The 22,404-nt window shown below is 44.6% G+C and overlaps 1 protein-coding gene across 5 annotated transcripts in view; it reads left to right on the forward strand.

The window, feature by feature from the left end:
- DOCK5 (dedicator of cytokinesis 5) overlaps window positions 1–22,404 on the forward strand; it is a 139,245-nt gene that overhangs the window by 90,961 nt on the left and 25,880 nt on the right. For 2 of the 5 annotated variants that reach the window (XM_073325314.2, XM_073325317.1), the window contains exons 27-41: window positions 172–267; window positions 1,524–1,622; window positions 5,545–5,639; window positions 6,582–6,660; window positions 7,747–7,847; window positions 9,205–9,263; window positions 11,006–11,160; window positions 12,868–12,953; window positions 13,388–13,544; window positions 15,712–15,752; window positions 15,866–15,956; window positions 17,861–17,980; window positions 18,947–19,036; window positions 19,868–19,972; window positions 22,041–22,182. In XM_073325314.2, the coding sequence (XP_073181415.1) occupies window positions 172–267; window positions 1,524–1,622; window positions 5,545–5,639; window positions 6,582–6,660; window positions 7,747–7,847; window positions 9,205–9,263; window positions 11,006–11,160; window positions 12,868–12,953; window positions 13,388–13,544; window positions 15,712–15,752; window positions 15,866–15,956; window positions 17,861–17,980; window positions 18,947–19,036; window positions 19,868–19,972; window positions 22,041–22,182 (1,516 nt within the window). Of the gene's footprint in view, window positions 1–171; window positions 268–1,523; window positions 1,623–5,544; window positions 5,640–6,581; window positions 6,661–7,746; window positions 7,848–9,204; window positions 9,264–11,005; window positions 11,161–12,867; window positions 12,954–13,387; window positions 13,545–15,711; window positions 15,753–15,865; window positions 15,957–17,860; window positions 17,981–18,946; window positions 19,037–19,867; window positions 19,973–22,040; window positions 22,183–22,404 lie in introns of those variants that run through there. The other 3 variants (XM_073325319.1, XM_073325315.2, XM_073325321.1) reach the window with 3 other exon arrangements.

Below are 22,404 nucleotides of genomic sequence, written 5' to 3' on the forward strand. Positions count from 1 at the left end.
AACTACTTTCTATTTAAATGAATTTCTGATGGGCAAAGAGTCTCCTTTTCTCATGTCTTCTGACAATAAATAGCCACAGTCAGCCTGGCCCTTCCCGACAACAAATCTCTCTGTAGAATGGACCATGCTGAGATTAATCTAAAACAGCCCGTACTTCTTTAATCTCTTCAGGGGCCCACTGCAGTTCACATCCAGCTGATCATGGAGCGCCTGCTGAGGAGAATAAACCGGACGGTGATTGGAATGAGCAGACAGTCTCTGCATATTGTGAGAGCCTTTTGCTTGCTTCTGTTCTATGCTTTCTACCCCTTGCTCTGACGCTTCAGCAGATGGGAGCTTTCCATCACAGTCTGTCCTGCTATGGACTGCAAATTGTGCCAGTGCGTTATAAAATCTCTGTCCTGTTTCCTGCGCCCTGCTGAGGTCTATGGGAGGCCTGCCCCAGCCCTATTAAAATCTGGTCTGGATGGCTGTAGAGAGAGGTACTCTGCTAAGGCACCATTTTTAATCATGTCTGGGGCGGTAGTGGCTGCAAGTTGTTACTGTCTGGTGACTCTTTGGTAGCTTGTATGTGCAGTGTGTTTGAGTCTCAGTCCAGTTCCTAATAGTCAGACAGCCACATTGTAGAAACACTAATTAATTTGCTTCCGATGTTGAATGGAACCAGATGCTGATGTACCCTCGACCCTGTAGGTGTCCTCTCCAAGTCTGGGGTGAAGCAGGTTGATAGGAAAACAAGAGGAGGTTGGCACCATTCTGGCCTGCCCTATACTTGGTCTGTGGATGGATAGAGAACTCCAGGGCTGTCAATCCAGCACTAAATTCACTTTATAAGAAGAGGCTTTGACATTGGCGAATGGTTTCCATCAGATGTGTTCATAACGAAGACTTGGAGGGTCCGGTTTAAAATGGATGTAGGAGCGTTCTGCTTTGCAAACGTAACCCCTTGTAGTCTCAGCAGTCCTTGCACTAGTGATCCGATAGGAAGGGAAAACATTCCTGCCTGGGTCAGAGCATTTTTTAAAAATATTTGCCAAATTGTGAGTCTCAGTAGCTCAGAGGGTGACAGGCCAATTTAAAAAAGAAAAAAAAACCTGCTACTTGCCTTTGTAGGAAACAAAGCGATTTCATCTTAATCTCTCGCCGTAAAAAGTGGGGTTTTTGCAAATTCCAGTCCTTGAAGGGATAAAGTCTGTCCCACCTCCTTGCCTCAGACTTAAAACTTAAACCCTATGAGAGGTGATGTCCAGATTAATATGTTGGTATCACCCCACTGCTGTCCATGAAACGCTGCGGATGTTACTGATCGGAGGGGGACAATCACGTTCAGTGACCTTAGTGCCTTTCTAGACTCCACGTTAGCAAAGTACTTAATCGGGTGCCTGATTTAAAGCAAAGGTATGATCCTTGTGAAGACTATTCCTGTGACTAAAATTAGGTACATGCTTCAGAACTGTGCTGAATTGGGGCCTTCGTGTAGAAAGATAATTGACCAAGTGCTTTTCTTGTCTTTTCCATTCCAGGGTAGTTTTGTAGCCTGCATGACAGCCATCCTGAGACAGATGGATGATTTCCACTACAACCACTACATCAGCACTTTCAAAACCAGACAGGACATTATCGTAAGTCATCTTGGCCCGGGCTACAGCCCAGTCCATGTAGTGTCCCTCTCTAATTTTATCCTATCCAGCTCTTATATTAAGTTCAGGCTCTTGCACCCATCACTGAGGAGTATGAATACCTCATATTGCAAGTGTTTGTGGAACATTCACTTCACCCCAGCTGGATACAGCGCTGCTGGCTGTTTGCTGACTCAGCAAAGCATCGGACTAGTTTGCCACGTGGAGTGAAAACAGAACTTTAATGAGTACTTGTGGCACCTTAGAGACTAACCAATTTATTTGAGCATGAGCTTTCCTGAGCTACAGCTCACTTCATCGGATGCATACTGTGGAAAGTACAGAAGACGTTTTTATACACACAAACCATGAAAAAATGGGTCATTATCACTACAAAAGGTTTTCTCTCCCCCCACCCCACTCTCCTGCTGGTAATAGCTTATCTAAAGTGATCACTCTCCTTACAATGTGTATGATAATCAAGGTGGGCCATTTCCAGCACAAATCCAGGTTTTCTCCCACCCTGATTTGGGAGATATCATAAGGAGAGTGATCACTTTAGATAAGCTATTACCAGCAGGAGAGTAGGGTGGGGGGAGAGAAAACCTTTTGTAGTGATAATGACCCATTTTTTTCATGGTTTGTGTGTATAAGAACTTCTTCTGTACTTTCCACAGTATGCATCCGATGAAGTGAGCTGTAGCTCGCAAAAGCTTATGCTCAAATAAATTGGTTAGTCTCTAAGGTGCCACAAGTACTCCTTTTCTTTTTACAAATAGAGACTAACACGGCTGTTACTCTGAAACAGGACTTTAATGACTCTCTAAACCTGTGTAAGTGAAGAGCTGGAAAGAAGAAGATAGACTGAATGAGGATGAGAGGACAAACAGAGGAGTTCGTTTTCCCTTCCTTTCTCTTCTGTCTCTATCCATGTGTTCTTCACTCTCTTTTTTTCATTCTATCCTTTAAGAGCTCCGTTAAGAGCTTGGATTCCCCTTTTTTTTTGTCTGGGCTGATGAAAAAGATGACGAGCTTGGAGCAGTATCTCTATTAATTTCCAAAAATATGCCTGTGTGTTTGTTAATAGAGCCACAGGGCATCTTGGCTGCAAAACCTGAAAGCAGGGAAATTTTGGTTGATCAGGGTTCTGTTTCAAAGCCAGATGAGGTTTCTGAAAAGCTCTGTGGTTGTTGCAAACTTTTGAGGGCAGGGATTGCTGTTTGTGATGGGTTTGTATAGCACCTAGCACAGAGGGATCCATGATTTGAAGCCCCGGAGGGTACACCTCTAGTGGAATAAGGTAGGGGGCACGGCCCTGGCTGGCCCAGGTCAGCTGACTCAGGCTCGTGGAGTTAGAGCAGCGGCGCTGTAAACTTCTGTGTAGACGTTCAGGCTCAGGCTGGAGTGTCCTCGAGGATGGGTGTCAAGCATCCTTAGCCAGCATTGCATATCCATCCTCTGTGTTAAACCTGTACAATTCATGATCTTCATGTAGTTTCAGTGCAAAACCAGGTGAAACAACACTTTTGCTCTTTGATCCCCTTAGAACCTGAAACTCCAAGTAAAGGCTAAGTTTCACCTCCCACCCCCCATGAAGATCAGAACCAGAGAAAGTATTGCACAAGCTTCTGTGGTGTGACACTGGTCTAACTGGTAGTCACAGCTCCTGGTTGCTTGTCTCTGCCTGTAGCTGTGCAGAACAACATAGTGAAGTGGAACACAGGTGTGGGTAGACTTTGCATTAGGTATTTCAGAATTTATTGTAAAATGTCTGTAAACCACTCTGAATGGCAGCATGCTGCCTTTGTTTCCCTGGCTGGTTATAAGTGCCTGTGATCTGTTAAGCAACATGGCCACCTGCAGGATATAGAGATTTCTGCAACGTCATTGCCTAGACTGAAAAAGCCACTCATCTGAATACTCATAGAAGATTAGGGTTGGAAGAGACCTCAGGAGGCCATCTCGTCCAACCCCCTGCTCAAAGCAGGACCAACCCCAGCTAAATCATCCCAGCCAGGGCTTTGTCAAGCCAGGCCTTAAAAACCTCGAAGGGTGGAGATTCCACCACCTCCCTAGGTAACCCATTCCAGTGCTTCACCACCCTCCTAGTGAAAAAGTTTTTCCTAATATCCAACCTAGACCTCCTGCACTGCAACTTGAGACCATTGCTCCTTGTTCTGTCGTCTGCCACCACTGAGAACAGCCGAGCTCCATCCTCTTTGGAACCCGCCTTCAGGTAGTTGAAGGATGGAATCAAATCCCCCTCAAGAGTTCAAATAGAACTCTTTTGAGTTAGTAACTCACCTGAGAGATTTCTGGAAGAGTATGCATTGTAAAACCTAAACACCTGGAGGGTTTTGCTAGGGCTCATCAAATGAGTAGTAGCCTTTTTCAAATGAATCAGTGGTCAGTGAATAGGGTCAGAGTCGGCTAGAAATGTTGTTGAAGAGCAGGAGTGCTAGGAATTGGGACAAAATTTCTGTTGAAGAGCTTTGCTTCAGGACAACTTCACTATTCAGGAAGCATGCTTAAGCACAGTGAGGTCAATTGTTAAAGTTAGGCACGTACTTAATGACTTTTCCGAAAATGGGGTATAAGCTTCAATCTTTGAAGCTATCATTTGTGCTTCTCATTCATTCCATGGTTCAGTGCTTTCTGAATCATGCATTTAAATGTTCCTCTTACATTTTCAGTACATGCACAGCCTGTGCATGTGAGACAAACCAGGAAGGTGAATTGTATAAAAACAAAGTTGGTACAAGAATACAACTTCAGGAGACACTGGTCCAAAGTGTAGGTTTGGAATCGAACTGTTACCATCCCTAAAACGTATAGAAATGTATCCATTAAATTATTTTTAAAATAATTCCAATGGCATCATGATTTATTTACAATTTTTTTAAAAAATAAGCATCCCCTTGTGGCATTTTCAGCCCAGACATTGCAATGTTGCTTCTTCAGGTTAACATGGTTAGGGGTTAATTCTAGTCTTCATGGTGCCCCTTGTCAAGCCTGAATCTTTCCATCAAGCTCTGATTTAATAATGCTTAGAGGATTTCTGCTACAGCAGTAGCAGTGTCCATTTCTCTCTCTGCATCAGTGTCACTTTCCAATTCTTTAGTGCACGCTATTCAACTCAGCAGCACATTTCTTTGCCGGTGACCTTCGGAAAGTGGTGACTTCTCGGTTGTGTGTGTGTCTGGTGCTTGAATGCGAATGTTACCTCTTAGAGCAGAAGAGAACTTATGAACATTTGAACCTCTGGAGACGGAGGTTCTTTCTTGGTCTAAAGTTAGATTTTGTGAGTATTGCTTGCACAAATCCCACTCTTCATCCTGCAACTTGGCAGAAAAGCCTCATTTAGACTAGGACTTAAGGTGTGATGGCTTTAACTTGACCGGTTTAGCTCTTGGTAAAAACTGCATGTCTTGTCTACACTAGACATTTGCTAACTTCACACCTCATCTAGTGAAAGCCTAAATGACTGGGAAATGACAACCCCTTCTATATCTATGTATATAACAAATAATGCAGCAGCCCGATGTAATGTCATCATTCATACATTCTGAAGGGAAGTATTAGGTCGAAAGACTTTGAACACCTGTTTTGCTTTTTAGTGCTCTCTACGCATCTAGAGATTGACTTCAAACAATAAGAACAGATTTAATTGCATTAATTGAATAGATTTGTGGAGGGGATTTTTTTTTCCTCCTGTAATTTGATGGATGAGATTTCAGACATAATTTAGTTACCATGATATATGCCACAATAAAAGATGCATTTCAAAAGGCCAGCATATTGATCTGTGATCAATGGAATCTGCAGTCACGCATGTTTGCATCCCCCACTCTTCTCCCCACCCCGTGTTTCCATCTGATTACAGACTAATGTTCTTGGACCTTGCATGTGGCATGTTTTTGTACAGGACTTCCTGATGGAAACCTTCATCATGTTTAAGGATCTGATCGGAAAGAATGTCTATGCGAACGACTGGATGGTGATGAACATGATGCAGAGCAGGTAAACAGCCTCTACCAGAGGCTGCTACTGGTATAAGGCTCAAGTGACTTCTTCAGAACTTGTTGGCTCTGGGACTGGGGAGGTTTTGCACTAGAGCCACTGCAAGTAAATTGAGATGTACTTCCTTTAAAAGTTCATATTGGTTTAAGTTAGCTTTGACTAAAGTCCTATTGGCTGGACTTTTTTTTTTTTTTTTGGATGACTTGTGAACCTGCAAACTCTTTCTTCCTCTGTCAAAAGGAGTGTTTGCAAAACTGAAAACTTCCCCCCCAGTGATTGTATTTCCCTGCCAGAGATGCCTGCTTCAATCTGAGAAGCCTCTTTATTTCAAATCTGGGGGGGAGATGCATCGTCACTTGGGAAACTTAAAACTAAACTGGACAAAAGAGGATGATCATGCATGCAGGACGCTAGCCCAGTACCTGGGAAACCCAGTTCATTTCCCTCCTGTGCCACAGACTTCCTGTGTGATCTTAGGCAAGTCACTTAGCCTCTCTGTTCTTCAGTTCACCATCTGTACAATGGGGTTAATAGCACTTACCTACCTTACAGGGGTGTTGTGAGGGTGAATACATTAAAGACTGTGAGTAATTTAGAAACCACAATCACAAGGGTCATGGAAGTGCCGAAGAGAGACAAAACACGAGCAAATATCCTCTGTGGAACCACACTGCATTGGTATGGGGCCTGGATGACCTAATAGATCTTTTCATTTGTAACTTCCCTAAATCAGGGATACTTCTATTGCGAAACAGAGAAATAACCTTCACCTCCCACTGAGGACAGAGAATTTTGGGGAAAGAGAAGGATTACAGTACTAGAGCTGAACCTTTGAGGTCACTGGTTCGTGCCTCATCCGAGCTTGCGAAAAGGAGCCGTACATTCAGGCATGTGCTGTTTCTACTTCTATGGATGCCTCCTTATCTGTGTTTACTTTTCCAGGGTTTTCCTCCGAGCGGTGAACCAATTTACCTCGGTGCTCAACCGATTCTTTCTGGATCAAGCAAGCTTCGAACTCCAGGTGAGGATAAATTCCATTCTGGATTCTCCTGACCGCTTTGGAACTGAGCAAGTCCAGAGAGGTGATGGGTGCCCTCAACTCCCACTGGCGCCAGTTGTGTTATTGATAGTGATGAGGGTGTTATTGTTCTGTCCTCTTGCTGGAAAAGTAGCATGACTTGGAAATTTCTAACCCGAGATGCTACTTGTCACATGGGCTTGTGCTCAGCCAATGATCTGTGGAGCATGTTCTACGCTCATTCTGCATGCCATATAGCATTGATGCGCTAAAGCGGGAGTGTAAAAGTATCTCTTTCCACCCCTTACTTTTGTGTTAGGTTGACTATAGTTTACTGGCACTTTTGGAGAGATTTGATGGCAAACCCCTCTTTTGAGGAGGTATGGTCTTGTGGTTAATGCCCTGGACTGGGACACAGGAGTTCTGTTCAATTCCTAGTTCTGCCTCAGACTCCCTGTGTGACCTTGGGCAAGTCACTTAAACTTTCTGCTACCTCCGTTCCCCGTCTGTGATATGGAGATAATACTCCCCTATCCTCACAGAGAGACTCTGGAGCCCAAGTCATAGACTAGCACCCCACAAACACAGAACAAAAAGATGGTCTCTGCTCCAAAGAGCTTACAATCCAAGTATATGATAAGAGACAACAGGTGGAAATAGACAGATGGAAGAGCTCAAGGAATCAAAGAGACTGTATTGGTCAGCAGATAGGCCATGGTCTCAGCACACCAGCAACCTACCTCTTATGTTTTTCATGGGCATCAGGGCAAAGGAGAGCTTTAAGGAGGGATTTAGTGTATCTTGATTCATAAATAGTCTTCTGGGTGAGCATTTTAAATAGATCAGACCAAAAGGAACAAAGTTTGATGGTGCAGATTGTATAGTTCTTAATTAGCTTTTACACCTGTTGACCTTCTGTGGGAATTGATTTTTTCCCATTCATTGTAATTGTGTTTCCTCATTTACACCTGACAGAGAATCTGCAGCACTGGTGATGAAGTAGCTCTCTTGTGCTGTGTGTTTCTGTTCCTTTGTGGTTTTCCTTTCTTTAATCAGTTTTTCCCCCTCTCCTCCCCTCCACCCCCACAGCTCTGGAACAATTACTTCCACTTGGCAGTAGCTTTTCTCACTCATGAATCCCTCCAGCTGGAGAACTTCTCACAGGCCAAACGCAACAAAATTATCAAGAAGTAAGTTCACATTTAAATGTGGTCAGGTCGTCTTACTCTTAGAAAATTAAACCCAGTCTTTATATTGTGCTCATCTCGTGGGGCACAGCTGGTACAATCCCCGGATATGTCCGGACTGCAATCACAGTGCGTGACTCTAGCTCCTGTAGATGTACCTGGGCGGCTTTTAATCTGGTTAGCTTGGGTACCGGAGCAGTGAAGCTGTGGCAACATGGGTTTCCGTGCAGACTAGCCACCCGAGTAAGTACACAGGGCTCTGGGTGGGCTTGTACATCCTGTGCTGAAGCCGTTGGTTGCAGTGTAGACATACTGTGCATGTGGGCTCTCTGTGACAGGACAGTTCGTGGTCGGTCCAGACAATGGGCTCTGCATGTTTGGGTTGAGTTTAAACACGTGAGTGGTTTGGTTAATTCTCAAACAGAAGTTGTTGCTTCTTTAAGGTCCGAGATAGAAGGTTTTCCTCAGCCGAAGTCCTCAAAGTAAGGAATTACTGGCTTCTCCAGCCGTAATGCAGGACAAGTGAGCAATAACCAGCTCATCCCTCCAGCATTAAGATGTCTTCTTCTCACAGCTCCATTTCCTGTCGTCTCAGTATTGCCAATCCCAAGTGTACAAAAATCCTGAGTCAGGCCCCCCAAAATCATGATGTGGGCTTCAAAATCTTGAAAAAAGGGAAGGTGCCACGGCATCCGCAAGCCCCTGCTTGAGTCCCAGCACTGTGGGCTGAGGGAGGGAGGCTGTGGGCAGGGCAGCAGCGAGGAGGCACGTCCCAGGACTTCCTCCCCTGGCTGCAGCCCCACAAACCTGCCTTCCACTTACTGGCAAGCTCCAGAGAATAGCAACTGTTTGCTGGGAACCGAGAGGTTGCAAATAAGGGGAATCCACTGCAATCCCATTCATAAAATTATCAAGTGCCTTCTTAAAACTAGTTCGGTTTCTTGGCCCTACTCCTGCCATTGGTCAGCTTTTGCAGAACCTCACTCCTCTGATGGTTAGAAACCTTCTTCTAATTTCCAGCCTAAACTTACTCATGGTCGTCTTATCACGATATGTTCTTGGGCCAACATAATCCTTCATCTTAAATATCTCTTCTCCCTCCCTGGTGTTTGCCCCCCCTGAAGATGTCTGGTGTCCACTCACCTCTTGGCAGATTGGTGGTAGGGAGGAGCTTGGCCTTCAGTTTTTGAACTCTTTACCCTAGATGCCCAATATTCAGGGCTACATTTTTTAAAAGGGCAGGCTAGTAGATTGTGCAGCTGGGCTGTTACATTTCCCTGGCAGTTTAACAAGGCAAATTTCAATACATGCATTTTTTCTTTTACCTTCTTCTCTCGTTTAATATTTTTTCCCTTTCTAGATATGGGGACATGAGGAAAGAGATTGGCTTCAAAATAAGGGATATGTGGTATAACCTGGGTGAGTTCCCTATCTGTACAGTTCACAATAGTATGTATGTTCTACCTCCAAAACTGGATTTCAGTTCTTCTGTGAGATGGGGCTCTGCAGTCCATCCGCTTTGTGCCTGGTAACTCTTGCATGCTGCTAGAGCTCCACCGAAGCTGTGGACCCTCTGGATTAGCTGTCCCGTTCTGGGACTATGTGACAGTGAAAGCAAGTAACACAGAGACTTTGCCAAGGAATTTCTAAACCAGTCACGCTTTACTCACAGACACGGCACAAGAGAGATACAGATCTATGGAAAAACAACAAAACCTGCATGCAAATCCCTGCTTCAGTTTCCTTACCCCTCTGAGAGCCCTTTAGTTTTTGGTCAGTGTCTTATAGGGAGTGCAGGAGCCTTCTTCCTCAACTCCTCTTCCTCCTGCACAGCCTTGCCTTCTTCTGATCTTCTTTCTCTTGATGGAGAGAGTCTCACGTTTTAACATTTGAATCACTTTGTCTCTCCCAGTCCTTCTGTTGTTGCTTTTTAACTTCTCCACTCTTCTGAGCTTCCCCCTCCTCCAGCCACAGTTAAAAGCAGTTAGCAATTCGTTCACTTTTGGCTGGTAGCGCCCATTGTGCTGCTAGGGCAAGATTATTCAACTGTCAGTGGTCCTGAAGGACTGTCCAGCTCAGGGGCAGACACCCAGGTGCCGGTACCCTTTCCCTTAACACCAGAGGCTGGTGCACAGACACGATCATACAATCCAGTCGGTAGCGTTAATTCCCACAAACGGATTCCCAAACCGTCACACCATATAAAACTTGAGAGTGGGATTTTCAAGAGAGACTCAAAAAGAAAAGGAGGACTTGTGGCACCTTAGAGACTAACCAATTTATTTGAGCATAAGCTTTCGTGAGCTACAGCTCACTTCATCGGATTATATATACACAGAGAATATGAAACAATACCTCCTCCCACCCCACTGTCCTGCTGGTAATAGCTTATCTAAAGTGATCATCAGGTTGGGCCATTTCCAGCACAAATCCAGGTTTTCTCACCCTCTGCTCCCCCCCCCCCCCCAAACTCACTCTCCTGCTGGTAATAGCCCATCCAAAGTGACAACTCTCTACACAATGTGCATGATAATCAAGGTGGGCCATTTCCTGCACAAATCCAGGTTCTCTCGCAGGAAATGGCCCACCTTGATTATCATACACATTGTGAAGAGAGTGGTCACTTTGGATGGGCTATTACCAGCAGGAGAGTGAGTTTGTGTGGGGCGGGGTGGAGGGTGAGAGAACCTGGATTTGTGCTGGAAATGGCCCAACTTGATGATCACTTTAGATAAGCTATTACCAGCAGGACAGTGGGGTGGGAGGAGGTATTGTTTCATGGTCTCTGTGTATATAATGTCTTCTGCAGTTTCCAAGGTATGCATCCGATGAAGTGAGCTGTAGCTCACGAAAGCTCATGCTCAAATAAATTGGTTAGTCTCTAAGGTGCCACAAGTCCTCCTTTTCTTTTTGCGAATACAGACTAACACGGCTGTTACTCTGAAGAGAGACTCAGTGATTTAGGAGCACAAATGGCATTGGGGCATAAAACTGCACCATTAACGGGTGTCACCCGCTTTGAGAACTTCACTGGCACGGAATGTGTGCACTGTCTTCTCGTTACCTTGAAATGACTAATGTGCTCCCAGATACAGCCACCTGCCTTCAAGCAGCTGCGTTCCACTGAGCAGAGGCTGGGTCTAATCTTCTCTCTGTCACAGGCCCCCATAAGATCAAGTTCATCCCATCGATGGTGGGTCCAATCCTGGAGGTGACCTTGACACCTGAGTCCGAGCTGCGGAAAGCTGCCATTCCCATCTTCTTTGACATGATGCAGTGCGAGTTCAACTTCAGTGGGAACAGAAACTTTCATATGGTGAGGGACCGTGGAATCGTCAGCACTGACGTTTCATGCTGTGTGTTGGGCAAGTAGGAAAAAAACAAACAAAGGAGTTTCCTTTAAAAAAAAAAAAGTGCACACCCCCCAGCACAAAGCACTGTGGGAAGTCTATTGTAAGGCCGTTTTATGTGGTAAATGTAGCAGGAGACTGCAAGTCTGGATTCTTGTGTTCTGTTACTGACTGTGTTGCTGTGTAGCCTCGGGCAAGTCACTTCACTTCTCTGTGCCTCAGTTTCCCCATCTGTAAAAATAGGTGAATACCCATCGCACAATTGCAAAGGGATTTGAGATCCTTGGATCAAAAGGTGCATTATAAACTAGTATTTACTGTTTATCTATATAGTGTTGTTTATTTGTATTACCATAGCACCTAGCAGCCGTAGTGCTAGACCAGAGCCGCACTGAACTAGGTGCTGTACAAACAACAGAACCAAATGGTGGTCCTTGTCCCCGGGGTCTTGCAACCTACATAGCAATAATTCTCTGAGGGTAACTTCTTGGCTGCACATATTAAGTTGTTCTGATCTATGGAGCAGTTAACATCCTTAATAACCCCTTCGAAAAACTTTAGCCCTCACAATTTCCCCCACTTTATTGTGGCTGTGGTACAGAGAGGGGAAGTGACTGGCTTGAGTTTACCCAACATCTGGGGCAGAACTGAGACTCGAACGCAGGTCTCCGACACACAACTCTGGGCTACTTCCACTGGACTTCTCGCTGTATTGCTAGCCTGAAAACGCTGGTAGGGAAGGAAGAAAGAGAGGTTCTTTGCTTGGTGCCCAGTTATCCCTTCAACTCTAGCAACTGCCACTCAGAACTTTTCTTCCCACGTTCCTCGGGGGATGCCAGTCATTAGCATCACAGCCAGTAGGTAGGGGACACTCCAGTGACACTATGGTCGTTCTTCTCCCTGAAGACATTTGAAATCATCCATCCTTGGCGTTCTGCCTTTCAGACACACAAGAGTGTTGTCACAATGTGATGCCTGTGTCCCTTTGCGCTGTACGTGCACCAACCCTTCCCTGCTTGGATCTCGGTTTAAATACTCAGAGGGGATCTTATTTTCCTCTGGGTCATCCGCCTTTGGCATTGTCTGACCCAAGATGTGCTTGGATTGCTGGAGCGTATGGGAATTGCTTGAATGCTATGGGATGTTGGGGCATGAATGTTTAATACTGGTTATAGACACACCCTGGTATCTTGGGGCTTGAATTGCTTACTACTGGGATGCTGGTTCCAAGAACACCAGTGGTAGCCTGGGGTATGATTGGGATTATATGCTTGATCAGGGTCACTCCTGCTCACACGTACACAAAATCAACCTGATCATCAAATCTGTGGCTGGCAAGAAATTTCCCCCTCTACCATATTAGCAGGGGCCTTGATGGGGGCTTTGCCCTTTCTCAGGAGAGAATAGGGAATCATCCATTAGGATCAGGGAGATATATCCCAGATGATCAATTTCCTGTGACTTCTGGTTTGAGCAGGGGAGCTGTTCACATTGTCTGGCTCCTTCCCTGTCTTCTCTGTCTTTTCCTTGGGTAAAATCACCCTCCAGTTTGGCCAATTAGATCAGTGCCCCATCATGGGGCAATTCAGAAATTCCTCCTGCAAACACATCTGGGCTTCATTCCAAGTGCTCAGGTTTTGTTCTGGTTTTGGATTTTTGTGTGTCTTTTTTAGCTTGAAAACGAGTTGATAACCAAACTGGACCAGGAAGTGGAAGGGGGCCGAGGGGACGAGCAATACAAGGCCTTGCTGGAGAAACTGTAAGTGTCTGAAACACACTCGGAAGAACACTAAAAAATCCTAATTCGCTACTTCAGATGATTGAGTAACATAGAGAAGGCGCAACCTGCAGTGATCTCAATATGAATTGGCTGCTGCCAAGATGGACTGATTGGCTTAAAATTATACCTTTGTTGTTGTTTTGCATTACAGCAGCACCTACAGGCTCCAAATGAGATCAGGGAGCCCGTGTGTTAGGTGCTGTACAGCTTCTAGCTTCCTGATGAGCAAAGCAGAGTAGCGAAAAGCCTCTTTCATGAACATCCATGTGTTTCCGTTGGAGCCTTTTGGCCCAGTGACTTAGGAATGATGATCATAAAGTTCTGTTAACAGCAGAAGCACCGTCCAGAACTTGAATGGAATCTCTCTTTTCTTCTGTATTTCTCTGTTCTTTCCTCGGGCGATATGCCTGCAGCCTTTTGGAGCACTGCCGGAAGCACAAATACCTGTCGAGTTCTGGAGAAGTGTTTGCTTTGCTGGTCAGCAGCCTGCTTGAAAATCTCTTGGACTACAGGACCATCATGCACGATGAAAGCAAGGAGAACCGTATGAGCTGCACTGTCAATGTGCTGGTAGGAGGGGAGGCCTCTGGTGCTAATTTACTGACTTGCTTTTAACATAATCATTGGACAGACTTGGTATTTCCAGAGTGCGGGTGCCAGGCTTAGCTTGCACCTGAGATTCACCCTGAAAAATGATTCATTCCTGAATCTCCAGGAAAAAACAGGAGAACATGAAAGGTAGGAATCCTTAAGACAAGATTAAATATCTTTCTAAAAGACATGTTTTAATCAAGCCTCTGGGAGAAATTCTACAGCCTGCAAATCCAGGAGGTCAGACTAGATGATCACAGTGGTCCCTGAGGCCATGTCTACACTTACAGGCTTACAGCGACACAGCTGAATCGACACACCTGTGCCGCTGTAAAAATTCTCTTGTAGCCGTCTTATGCCGACGGGAGAGAGTTCTGCCAACAACATAATAAAAGCAGCCCAACAAGCAGCGGTAACTATGTCGGCGGGAAAGCATCACGTCGTGCACGTGAGCGCGTATGCTGGCAAAACTTATGTCAGTCGGGGGGGGGAGAGGGGGGTTGTTTTTTTCATGCCCCTGAGCGACCAAAGTTTTGTTCACGTAAGTGCTATAGGGTAGACATGGCCTTAGTCTATGACTCAATTTTCAAAAAGGCCCAGTCTTAGCCTAACTCTGCTCCCGTTGATGGTAATGTTTTACTGTGGGCTTCAGCACAGGTGGAGCTAGGCCAAATCAGAGCACATCTGAAAATGCCACTCTTAGCTTTCAGTGACCTGGCTTTGGTCTGCCTACTTCAGGGGAGGTTCTGGGAGGACTGACTGAGCCAACTCTGAGCAGAGTACGGCAAGCCTAATTGAAGATGGCGCTAATTTGGGAAGCCAGCCCCAACGCTGAGTGAAAACTAAGATGTGCATGTTGAGGCTGGCACCCCAAAGCTAAGCGACGCTCAGTGTTTTAGGTTGGTTTGTTCTGCAGGTGGGGCAGCTGTGATCAGCTGAGCAGTCTACAGATGAGGAAGTTGTGATCTGGCTGCTGATCAGACAAAAAAACACCATTAGAATAGCCTCTCCAACGGTGTTTGGGGTACCTCTACCGGAGTTTGGGTACTCAGAAACAGCAGTGATCATAGAAAATTATTGGTTGAGGGAAGATAACCAAATGTTCTGAACCCCTGAAAAACGATTCAGGCTCAAATGTAGGGCTCTTAACCTCATTTGAACCGGATCATCTGTTCTTACTAACATTATTTGCTGGGATTGAAATGTTCTCGTATGCCACTTTATTGCTCTGTTTCTAGCTAAAGTTGGGCACAAAGCAAACTGTCGGCGACAAGCAGCTGCGAACTTTAGAGGGGTTTGTCATCCAACTCAGATACAGATTTCATGGCTAACCCTCATTTCCATAATACAGCAAGCCCTGGATTCCATATCCTCAGAAACTGAGGTGAGGATGGTGATGCATAGTGAGTGGAGCCAAGGGTCAGAGCTGGAGTCAGGAATGAAGAGCTAGAACAAGGCAGGAGTAGGTCTTGGAGCAAGGCTGGAGCTGGCTGCGCCTGTGGACTCTGTCACTATGAGTCAGAGGAGAGTTCTAAGCCATGAAGCGACGTTGAGAAGATTGAGCTGCTGTTTCTCCTGTGAGGCTTATATCTGTGCTCTGAGAGTCACCAGACCAGCTCTTGGCTTGGCTGGGGCCTATCGCAAGAACGACTCATCCCTGCATGTGGCTTAGTTCAGAGACCACTCTTCACCTCGCACTTATCACTCGCAAATTGATCGGGGTTAGAATTTAAGCTTGGCTCCTTGACCCTCTCTCAGCTGCCAGTCTCTTTATGGGTTACAGAAGTCTGCCTGAGATCACACATGTCTTACAGAGAGGAAGGATGGTCCGGTGCTTAGGCCACTAGCCTAGGACTTGGGAAATTTACATTCAACTCCTCTGCCACAGATTACCTGTGTGATCTTGGCCAAGTCACTTAGCCTCTCCGTGCCTTAGTTCCCCATCTAGGGATAATAGCATTTCCCTACCTCACTGGGGGGTTGTGAGGATAAATACATTGAAGATTGTGAGGTGCTCAGGTACCGTGGTAATGGAGGTCAGATAAGTACCTAAGATTGATAGCCCTAAACAGGTAATTTACCTGACTCTGTGTGAATTCAGTAGTTTTTACACCAGCTTGATAACTGTGTGTTATTTTCTCGGCAGAATTTTTATAAGGAGAAGAAACGGGAGGACATATACATCAGGCAAGTTGGCTGCCTCCAGAATTGCATATAGAAACGTTTTATTCTCACTGCTTTTGGGTGCCTCCGTTCAGGAGCCTTCAGATCAAATCCCTGTTTGCTTCTCATTCATCTAGGTATCTGTATAAACTTCGGGACCTACACAGGGACTGTGAGAACTTCACAGAGGCAGCATACACTCTGCTTCTCCATGCAGAACTCCTTAAGGTGACTCATTAGAGGCAATTTTAGTATTTTTACAGGGTTTGTGGAATTTCAGCTTGACAAAGAAGACCAAACAATGCGGAATAATAAATCTGTGTGATTTTTAACCTGAAAAGGTTGCCAAGGACCTGAATAGTTTTGCAAGTTGCACATCAGGTATAAACTGGGTAGTTGATGAAAGCAGCAGAGTAATGTAACTTGCACCGATTTGGCATGCAATCCTGCAAATCTTTGTTTGGGTGGGATGGTCTAGTGGGTAAAGCACTGGACTGGGAGTCAGGAGATTTGTGTCCTGTTACTAGCTCTGTCACTGCTGTGTGATCTTACCAAGACACTGTACTTCTCTGAGTGCCTGTTCCCCGTCTTCAAACTGGGGATAATGATCATAGAAACATAGGACAGGAAGGGACCTGGACCTCTCGTCTGTACCCGGTCATCTTGTCCATCCCCCTGTACTGAGCAGGACCAAGTATATCCGCTGCATCCCTGACAAGTGTTTGTCTATTCTGTTCTTAAATACCTACAATGGCGGGAATTCCACAGCCTCCCTGGATACCCTGTTACAGTGCTTTTAACTATCCTTAGAGTTAGAATGTTTTCATAGAACTGTGGGACTTGAAGGGTCATCTAGTCCAGTCCCCTGCACTCAAGGTAGGACTAACTATTGTCTAAACCACTCCTAATATCTGACCTGAATCTCCCTTGCTGCAAACTGAGCCAGTTACTTCTTGCCTGATGGTTGGAGGACATGGAGAGCAATTGATCACCGTCATGATAGACACCTTCCTTTCCAAAGTGCTCTGAGATCCACTGATGGGTAGTGTATTTTTTATTTTAGTAGTCCCATTGGCTTCGGTATGACTGCTCATGTGACTAAGGGGTTGAGGATCAGAACACTGGTGTGAAAAATGAGTGTGACTTACCATTACTTGGGCATTCTGTGGGTATGGAATTCATCCCTGGCGTAGACAAGTGCCAGGTTGCACCTATCTACAGCAGTGCTGATTTTCTTTCCAGGACTGTTGGAGATGGTCCAGGGGTAAAATGAAGTGTATTGGGCATCCAGGGTACCGCTTGCTCATAAACCTACCTGTTAATTTTTCTTCCTGCCACGCCCCCTTCCTCCCACTTGTGTATCAGTGAGGCCTAGTCTACACACACACGTGCCCTGGTTTAATTACACCGATGCAAAATTCAGTGTGGCTACTCTTATTTTGGCTTCAGAGTGGCTTTTTGCCTTTTTGCCATTGAACTTGAGCCAAAAAATCCTGTCTTGAACTGAAATAAGAGCTTCCACAGAGCCATTTGGATTTTGATTCGTTTAAAATGATACCTTAAATTACAATTCAAGGTGCGGTGCTGCGTGTAGGTAAGAAATTATGTCCATTTCACACACCCATCCGAATGTCAATTGTTTGTCAGTTACACAACTTTGTCACTTAGGCCTGATCTGTACACACACGCGTGTGCGCACACACACACACACTTGCACTGGTTTAACTAAAGGTGTGATTTCTATACCAGTTTAGTTAAACCGATGCAACTTTTGTGTGCAGACACTCTTACATCTATTTAAACCTGGCTTATGTCCATTCAGTTTGCATCAGTAAATGTATAGGTGCTTAACCTGTATAACCAGTTTCAAACTGATAGAAGAGCGTCCACAAAGGAGTTTGCACGAGTTTAACTAAATTGGTTTATGAACTGATTTAAGTTAAACCAGTGCAACTTTTGTGTGTAGACGAGGTCTTACTCCTGGGTTCTGACCATTTATTCCTGCAGTGTAACTTATACCTCCCCTTGCATTGCTGTTGAATTTGGTTCAGACACATCCACAGGAGTTGAACCCACTCACATTTGGCTCAACACGTCCCAGTTCTTTTCAACTGTTTTTTCCCTTTTCCCAGTGGTCCGATAAGCCGTGTGCTCCCCATCTGCTGCAGAGGGACAGCTACTATGTTTATTCACAACAAGAACTCAAGGAGAAACTCTACCAAGAAATCATCTCTTTCTTCGACAAGGGCAAAGTGAGTCTCTCTGCAGATCTTGAGTGGCTCTTACAAACAAATTGATCCGGAAAGAAAGGGAAAGATGATAATCTAACAGGCTTGTGTATAAATCAAAAAGCTAGGATTTTTTCAAAGGATTCAGTTGAATTTCGGTGGGAATTGGGCACTTAACTCCCTTAGATTCCTTTGAAAATCCAGTGCCCCCTGTGAGTCAAAGGTCTCATCCTGCATGATGCTGAGCACCCTCAACTCTAGAGCTGGCAGAATATCGGGGTGGGGGGTAATTACTAGTGTTCTTCCTGTCTTTCTTTTTCCCTTGACAAACATTTGTATCAAAATTTTTAATGGTGAAAAGAAATTGGTTGATTGTACTGAGCTCCCATTAGCTGAATTCTTAACAGATGGCTCCCCCATTCCTTCCCCATGGTGAGTGTAACTGCCTTGGAAGAGTGGTTTCAGTGGGGGTGGCTGCTCTTCAGGGTGTGTGCTGAGAAAAGGATTTGAGCCTAAAAGGTGGTTATGAGAAGCAAAGCTTTTTTTTAAAAAAAACCACCACCATATGTTCTACCAGCAATCTTTACCAAAAAATGCCTCATTGGTAAAAAGCTAAAACACTCAGACCTGAGGCAGCATGGTCCAGTGGGCCGTTAGACATGAGTCAGAAGCCCTGGGCTCCTTTGTCTCACGATCTGACCTTGGGCATGTCGCTTCCCCTCTCCATGTCTCAGTTTCCCCATCAGGGCTAGTGATACTGACCCTTCTTCGTAAATCACTTCGAGATCTACAGATGAAAAGTGCTATATAATGATCATGAACATAGTAAGAAATACAGTCTGTACAGTGTGAAGCTTCTCTGGAATGTCTGATGCTTTAAGAAAGAACTACCTGAAGTCAGCTAAATTTCTTATTTACCTATGGGAGGCAATAAGTGCTTTTATAATAAATGTTCTTTTTTACTGTTGTTGTTTTGTTTCTTTCCTGGAGATGTGGGAGAAAGCAATCCAGCTAAGCAAAGAGTTGGCTGACATGTACGAGAACAAAGTCTTTGATTACGAGGGGCTTAGTAATCTTCTGGTAAGGTCCCTTTTTCTGGCTTGGGTTGGCTGCTGCCTGTTTAAATGGACGTTGCTGGGTCGTTCCGGCCCAAAATATAGGTTATTATTTGTTTAAAGGTTTTTTGCAAAGCTTAATATTAAAGAGGAATATTTTCATATCTGGTTTTTTAAACTTTCTTTTGCCATTAACATAGATGAACAGAATATATCATAGTTTTAAATTTATACAGGTGTTTTACCCTCCTTTACACTAATAAATTAACATTTCCATACAAGTATAATACATTTTGCTCCTACCTTTAAAACTATTTCTGTATATCTCACCAACTTATTATTGCTATAGCACCTGGCAAGCCGCACTCATGGACAGGACCCCATTGTGCCAACACAGAACAAAAAGCTGGGTCCCTGTCCCAAAAAGCTGACTGTCTTATTTAACCTGCAAAGATATAACCAGCTGCTTGCTGTTTTGTGTCCCTGCTCCCCTTCTGCCTACGCCTGGATGTTTGACACCATTTCGTTTGGGCAGCCTCATGCCATGTTTATTTTGTGATATCTCTGAAGACAGTGCAGTCAAGAAATCTAGTGCATGAGAACCAGGAAGTGACACTGAGTATGACCAAAACCAGCCCCTATGTCAGCAAAATACAAAAGAGTGCTAACACAGGATAAGCAAACATTAAGTTGATGGTTTTTTTACAATTCGTTTGGATTTAATAATAAAAGTAATATTTCATAGATGTGTTGCTAACAGCACAGGGTGAGAAAACAACCTTGTAAATATGCCTGACAATGTCTCTGTGAGCTCAGAAATGAACACATCAAGGGTTTTCTTTTCCTTTTTTCCCAGAAAAAACGAGCCACATTTTATGAGAATATTATGAAGGCAATGAGACCTCAGCCGGAATATTTTGCTGTTGGGTATTATGGGATGGGTTTCCCCTCATTTCTCCGGGTAAGAATCCTGCGAGTGCTCAGACATTACAGTGATAGGTTCTACAGGAAACTCTAGAGGTGAGATTTCAGAGGTTTCTAGAGGATTTTGATGCCAAATGCCTATGAATCTGAATGGCAATTGACGGTCTAAATCACTTAAGTGGTATGAAAATCTCACTGGAAATGGCCTGAATTCTCAGTTACACTCAGGCCCTTTTACTTTAGTATAAATGAGAATTCAGGACAGTTAGTTGCCCGTAGCCTGCTGGGTGATCCAAGTGATCTTACATGGACTTAGAGGGAATCTTTCATACGTTTATGTGCTCTCCACAGTCTCTTAACTGCTTATCCTAGTGATCTTCATTGTAAGAGTGGGGGTTTTTTCTTGTAAATAATTGACACCCAGGTGCCTCCAGACTGAATTGGTTTAATTCAAGGATATGGGTCACTTCACTCTAGAAAGTTAATGAGATCTGTCAATCCCGGATGCACTGGAATGCAAAGATGCTTCCTGTTTAGGGTTGCGTTAGTGCTGGATCCACACTGTACCAATGTTCCTCAACCTGTTCAGTTTGGTGACCCGTATTTGAAGTCAAACACATTCACAGCCCCTTTACATTTATTATAAAAGTAAGGGTAACAGTTGTATTAATGCTAACAGTGATATGCCTGTATCGTTTAGAGGTGTGTGTTTGTGTACGTGTGTGTGTGTGTGTGTGTGTTTTTGTTTTTGAGAGGTTGACGGCGCATACCTGACCTCGAAGGGGAAGGATGTGCGGAGAGCAGGGGACTGAGATTTTCTTTGCTTTCGATTGTAATAAAATTGTCAATTCCTCATGACTTCCTCTCTTGGGGTTCACAGAATCACAGAATATCAGGGTTGGAAGGGACCTCAGGGGGTCATCTAGTCCAACCCCCTGCTGTCATTTAGCCAATCCCCAATTTTTGCCCCACATCCCTAAATGGCCCCCTCAAGGATTGAACTCACAACCCTGGGTTTAGCAGGCCAATGCTCAAACCACTGAGCTATTCCTCCCCCCAAAGTTGTGATCTACTAGTTCACACACACACGCCTATGCTATGCAGCAAGTCAAACTAGAATCCTAGTGGTTCCTTCTGGCCTTTAAATATCTATGAATCCAACACATTTGACAAACACCAAAACTGACCACAAAACAGTCCCAATACCATCCATCTTCCCAGCACAAACTGTTGACCTGCCTGGATGTTTAACAAATAGTTTGTGCTGGCTTAGCAACACAAGGCTGGTTTTCTCTTTTCCCTCACTGGTCTGTTATCCACGAGGTAGGGTGAACAGATGTCCCGATTTTATAGGGACAGTCCCAATATTCGGGGCTTTGTCTTATATAGGCACCTATTACCCCCAAGCCCCTGTCCCAATTTTTTACACGTGCTTTTTGGTCCCCCCCACCACCACCACCACTAGGACATGTACATGATGGTTAACAACATGTGCTAATATTTTGTGTGTGAAATCATTGGAACAAACTCAGTGACCCTTTTGTGGAGATACCAGCAACATACATGGTTGCAAAATGTCACTGCTATTAAAGGTTTACACTTATGAATTCATTGTGGACTTCAAGGCTCAGCCCAATTCCACTGCAGCCTTCATTCCCACAGTGTATATGTCTGGGTACCTATATGGCACTCCTGACTGTAGTAGGAATGCCCCAGAAGCATTAATGGATTTTATCCTGTCAGCTAAGTATTATCCTCATTTTGCTAATGGAAAACTGGGGCACAGAGTAAAATTAAGTTACTTGGCTGAGGTTACGCTGGAAGACTGTGACTGAGCTCGGAATTGAACCATGGTCACCTGAGCTTTTGGGGAGTACTTTATTCACTAGACCATGTGTGATGGAGGGATTAGTGGATGGGGTTCTCTGGCCTATATTCAGACTAGATGGTCAGATTTGATGACTACTATAATCATCTAATCTATTAATCAATGAATTCATAACTAAAACACTGCTTGGCACAAAATTTTAACCACCCAGATCGCGCCCCAAGTGTGTGTGATGTCTGAGTCGCGTCTAATTCTCATTTCCTCCCGCTGCCCGCAGAATAAAATCTTTATCTACCGTGGCAAGGAGTATGAACGGAGGGAAGACTTCAACCTGAAATTGCTGACCCAGTTTCCAAACGCCGAGAAGATGACCAGCACTACACCTCCAGGAGAGGAGATCAAGTCTTCCCCTAAACAGTGTATCTTTTAGCTATTGTTTGGTTTGTCATATTCAAGCCCTACTTCCTCTGCTTGAGGTGGCAGAATCTGTCATGCTGGTACTTTTTCTGCACAACATGTGATTAGACTGCGGAACTCATTGCCACATTATGTCTTTGAGGTCAAAGACTTAACAAAATTCAAAGAGGGATCCGACTTCTATATGGATGACATGGAAATACAATAATTACAATGCTAAAAAA

The sequence above is a fragment of the Lepidochelys kempii genome, chromosome 26, assembly GCF_965140285.1.
Source record: "Lepidochelys kempii isolate rLepKem1 chromosome 26, rLepKem1.hap1, whole genome shotgun sequence".
NCBI classification, from domain to species: Eukaryota; Metazoa; Chordata; order Testudines; family Cheloniidae; genus Lepidochelys; species Lepidochelys kempii.